The sequence below is a fragment of the Pinus tabuliformis genome, chromosome X (assembly GCF_031772625.1).
Source record: "Pinus tabuliformis cultivar Carrire ecotype Pingquan chromosome X, CPIR1, whole genome shotgun sequence".
In the NCBI taxonomy this organism is placed as follows: Eukaryota; Viridiplantae; Streptophyta; class Pinopsida; order Pinales; family Pinaceae; genus Pinus; species Pinus tabuliformis.
In genome coordinates, this window is record NC_142308.1 from 672076803 (window position 1) to 672082074 (window position 5272).

The 5272-nt window shown below is 37.4% G+C and overlaps 1 protein-coding gene across 1 annotated transcript; it reads left to right on the forward strand.

Moving 5' to 3' along the window:
* Window positions 1–1101: 1101 nt before the first annotated feature.
* LOC149141758 (uncharacterized) lies at window positions 1102–1647 on the forward strand. Its single transcript, XM_089451324.1, has one exon. The coding sequence runs from the start codon at window positions 1102–1104 to the stop codon at window positions 1645–1647; it is 546 nt and encodes a 181-aa protein (XP_089307450.1).
* The last annotated feature ends 3625 nt before the right edge of the window (window positions 1648–5272 follow it).

The window sequence follows — 5272 nt, forward strand, 5'->3', positions numbered from 1 at the left end:
TGCAACAAGCGATCCTGGGCGAATTTGATTTCAATCGTTTTCGAGGTGGCGGCCGCAATATCTCTTGTTTCAAAGGTGGTGGACATATTTGTACACTGGCATTTTTATTACGTTGTTGGTGGGATATAAATACGTGATGAGCACACATGATATATTTTATTCTCCCACCCTCGATTTTTGGGCAAATCCTATTTCCAACCCCATTGAAACATAAATGCTTCTAACATGCAAGGGAAATAACAGTTTTCTTGCTGCTAAAACGTCAAAGTCAATTTTGAAGGAAATATAAATGCAAAGAAACTGCTATACTCCCTGCATGTCAGACTGCATTTATGTTTCAATGGGGTTGGAAATAAGATTCGCCCGATTTTTGGTGGGTTCTGAGCTTTTACCACATTGAGCTGTGGTGACGGTATTATATTCCATTTATTGTCATTTGACAATATACAAGCATGTTTGGATCTATATTTGGAAATGATGGCGTTTCTATGCCCAGATCCACTTCGGTGAGGACTGGGTTTACCTACCCCTATCAGATCTATCTTCTCGAGATCGCAAACGGCTCCACTCCCGCTGTACCCGGTCTGCCCTCCCGATGATATTCTCTCCATCCACCCTTATTGCCCGCATTTGGATACGGAGTAGTCTATAATGAGACTTTTTTTTTTTTTTGGAGATAATGCGACTTTTTTTTTTTTTTTTTTTGAGATAATGCGATTTTTTTGGAGATTCCGATCATCCAAAAAGTACATTATTCCGGCCACCGGCCTTTTCCTCTCCCTCTCCGTCACGTCGCTGAAAGTCAACTCGGTTACCTCCGTCACCCTCACCTCGCACGCCGACTGTTTCAACCCCGCCAACCCCGCGTACAAGGCGATCGCAATTGCGCCAACTCGATTTGAAAATTTCAGCCGAACCGGAGCATCCCCTGCTACCCCGCCCTTGCCAGAGCAGAACCATCGACTGAGCGAACCCCGTCTTTATTTTCCGTCTGTTGTCATCGACTGAGTCAGGTCGGGCTCTGATGAGGGGCTGCATGGCATGGCACCTAAAAAGGGCTCATCACAATTCAGGGGAAACTTCATTTGTTGTCTGCTAGCGATGATATTCATTGTTATAGGGGTGCTGATTCTCTTCTTGACCGTGTTGAAGGCCACCTCCCCAGCAATTACTTTAACTGGAGTGCAGGTACAAAGCCTCTACATCTCAGACTATTCAGATTTAGAGCACAGCAGAATCAATATCACCATCTCAGTGTTTGTTGCAGTCAAGAACCCAAACATTGCAACCCTCAATTACACTCACAGAAGCAATATCGAGTTGTTTTACTATGGCAACCAGATTGCATCCATGTACATACCGCTCGGGCAAATTATGAGTGGAGAAACGCAGCACTTGTCTGCAACTATTGTGGTTGGCCCATTTTCTCTCCTTCCCCGTAATTCAAATCCTAGTGATATTAACCCTCTTGAACCTGACTCCAGTATTCTTGTTGTACCAATAGGCTGCAAAATACATGTCCAAGGTCGTATAAAGATTCTGAATGCTCTTGCTCACCGTGTTCAGGCGTCCATCGTTTGTAATATCGACATTAATGGTCACAATGGTGGATCTGTTTATAGCTTTCAGTGTTCACGAGTTGGATAATATTGGTTAATGAAATGTGTTGGATTCATTTGGAATTTAGACCCAGTTTATTGCACTTACCATTTGTCTGTTTTTTAGAACGAATTTATTGCTGTGTGTCCTGTTTTATACTTCTTTATGCTGGTTTTACAGAAGAAATAGAAAGGCTAGAATTATTCAATGAAAGGCATGTATGCCATAGTTGATGACCTAAATCGCAGTTTTTGTCTTTAAAAAAACCACCGGAGAAACCATTATGAGGTAATTTAGTTAGGAAATAACTAAATTACAGTGTGTTTTTTTCCTAAACATCTTTTCAAAAGAATGCACTGCTTTTTAAAAATTTATGCTGATTATGAATTCTATTCTATTTAGTTTAACAGTGAATTTTCTCTTAAGAAATCACAATTTCATTATGAATTCTATGTCATAACCTTAATTAAAGAAGGGAAAAGAATTTCAGGGTCTCGTAAGTTTGAATCTGGGTTGAATGACGTTCCGTTTCGACTCTCAACTACTAGGTTATTGAATTTTCGCTTGTGAATTACATAGCATTGGGCCAACTTATAATTCGGAGTCGTCCAGGTTTGAATTGAGCCGTGACATTCAAACAGACAAAAAGGAATGCATTATTAACATTAACATTTTCTATTTTTTGTCATTACAAGTGCAGTATTTTCTTTTTTTTGGATCAATAAAAGGATTTACTAGTTTTTTGCTTGATTCAATACATGTTACATAAAAGGCTCCCTCTGCAAATTTGCCAAAATGATTCTTAGGACACTGTAGCCTACATCAAATTACTTCACATGTAGACAGCTACATTTTCCTGTCTAAGAGCTAGCTTGCAACACCATTGTTTTTAGGGTTCTTTTATTTGAAGAAACTTTTGGGTTATCCTTCTTTCAAAAATTAATGCTAAAATTCCCTTCAATTTCTTCATGTGAAAGACCCTTTGTTTCAGGCATAGCACTCGGTACTCCCATGCTTCTCAAGGACTCTTAAAAAATTTGCACAACTTCTTCAGAGAGGAAAGATGGTAGCAATTCAAACCGATGCCCTGGATATTCAGAGAGTCCGACAATGAATTCATTCAACAATAGAGCTACATAAACTTGCACAGGCAGTATTAACATTCTCAAAATATTACTGAGAACGCTTTCCATTTCAGAATACAATGGCAACACACAAACTAGAGGAGTAAGCGATGAAATGAACATGTTTTCTTTCTCCCTCTATTTGTACTAACAATGGCACCAGCTCACTGAGCTAGGATATGAATGATGTCATTGAATGATTTATTAAAAGAACAGATTTATCTGCATAAATAATGTTGGCAGCAAATGCAATTACAAAATTGGAAGGAATAATATGGCGGTTTTGGCTGGCAAACACATAATATATGATGTGGACTAGATAATGTAAAATTGACTGTTCATCAATTCAGTAACAGGGTCACAGAATATGGCTACAGCATGTTAAACGAAAGTCATGCCAGCATCTAATGTGATAGCCGCAACCAAAGAATACCTATTATCTGCCTGACAGAGATGTCCCTTCCCTGAAGTTCTTAAGGGTAATAAATAATGCACAACAGCTTTCATCCTCTCTGCAGTGTAGTCGATCCACTAGCTTCCCACCAATAGCTTTGATCGGGAGATATCATTCACATTAGCTTGCTCCATCGATCCAGAAAAAGTGGTGGTTTGTTCCAACAGAGAATGGCTGTCAAAGCTTTCCAAACTTGAACATTTGCAAGTGAAATAGAAGATGCAGCTCATCATGGCATCAATAAGCACCACAAAAGTATACATGATGATCAAAAGAGGACCCTCCCACATCCTGGAATACACATCACCATAATTCAAAAACTTCACTCTATATTCATAGAGGCTTTCCACAAAAGCAGTCCCAATAGCTATTCCCAGGATTATCATGAGACCCACTATTACAAGATACTTTTTTCTATGTGGTTCATTTGCCAAGTTTTATAAGTTTGAAACACAAAAGCCTCTTGTGAATTGCAGGTTCTCGCTTGTGAAGGGGGTTGTAATTTAATAGCAGAGACTGAATTCGATGTGTCCTCCTCCATATCTTTAACCATGGAATCCATTAACTTGTTCATGTTATTATTTTCTTTAGGCCCTGCAGCCCAGTCACTCATAAACTAACTCATCAAGTGGCCAATATAAAGTCTATGTCAACAGAAGACCATATATATATATATATATATATATATACATACACACACACGCGAGATTCTTGCAGGAGTGACTGAATTTTAAGGAATATGCAGTGAATAGAGGATCAGGGAGACTATGAAAAGAAAGAAACTAACTACTTCTAAAATGACCAGGCAAACCTCTTAGAATATCACAATTCATAATGCTAAGCAAACTTCTTGGAACCATAATAGAAGTGGAAAAACCATAACCGTGTTCTTGAAAATTAGGAGCACATAATCAGACAACCATTAGTCAAGAATTTATCTATTAGACACTGTAAGTACCACCATCCAGCACAGAAATTGCTATCTGGAACCAACGGCTGAATCTAAACAAGATAAAACTTGTATTCTGAACCCATAATAAATTGCAGCAAAACAAAAATGCAGTTATAAACTCTTCCAAATAAAAATTGTGTATAGTTTGATCAAATATTCAACATCTGCATAATAGAGTTTTTTAAGACTGCAATTCTAATACACTATAACCCATGACAGCTATAACGAAAGTTCAAAATAAGATCAAGTTATGGTATTCATGCTTTGGTAAAGACCTACCAGTCCTCTGATTATTTTAAACCCTTTATCAGATACTGTGCCCTCCAATGTTCCTTTCTATTGACTAACGAGGTTAATCACTGAAAGCTCTAGTTTGTTAATATTGAATTTTCTAACACAGAGCATGCTAAGGAATCCCGTCACAAGTATTTACCATGTGTGAGATGAACTAGAACCAACTATTAGTGCATGGAAACCATTAATATGATTTATATATTAAGCAATGAGAGGTCATTGAAAAGACGTTAAAATATTTAAAACAATCCTGTTAATGCTTGAGAGCATATAACAAAGAAGTTGATCCATCACTCAAAAGTTCCTTCAACTAGTTTTCACTTTTTTTTGAAGCCAAGAAACACCCAAGCCCAAACAGGGGGAATATGGATAGGAATCTTTGTACCATACCTTGAACAAGTCATTGTGAGAGGATCACCAAATCAAATATCAACAATTTTAGATGTACCTATTTGAATGCTTAATTTTGATTTCCTAAGTCTTGCTGTCTTACATTTTCTTTGTGTTCATCTTCATCGATGTCATTGTCTACTTTTGGAAACTATTTTAAACAATTGAATGCACATGCTTTCCCTTTTATCAAATAACACCTAGAATGTTTCTTATTCTAAACCAATTGCTTTGAGCTCAATTATTTAACACAGGTTCTGCTTTGCAGAACACTTTCCAACAACTTGTTTTAGTATAGACAATTGCTTTGAGCTCAATTATTTAACACAGGTTCTGCTTTGCAGAACGTTTTCCAACAACTTGTTTTAGTATAGACACATGGATTTTATTTTAGAAAATACCAAAAAAAAACTACATCCTAAAGAAATATGACCACTGATATTATATGTTTATACAATT

What these genes read in the sequence shown, in the direction of transcription:
- LOC149141758 (XM_089451324.1), top strand. Translation starts at nt 1,102, where the DNA reads ATGATATTCATTGTTATAGGGGTGCTGATTCTCTTCTTGACCGTGTTG.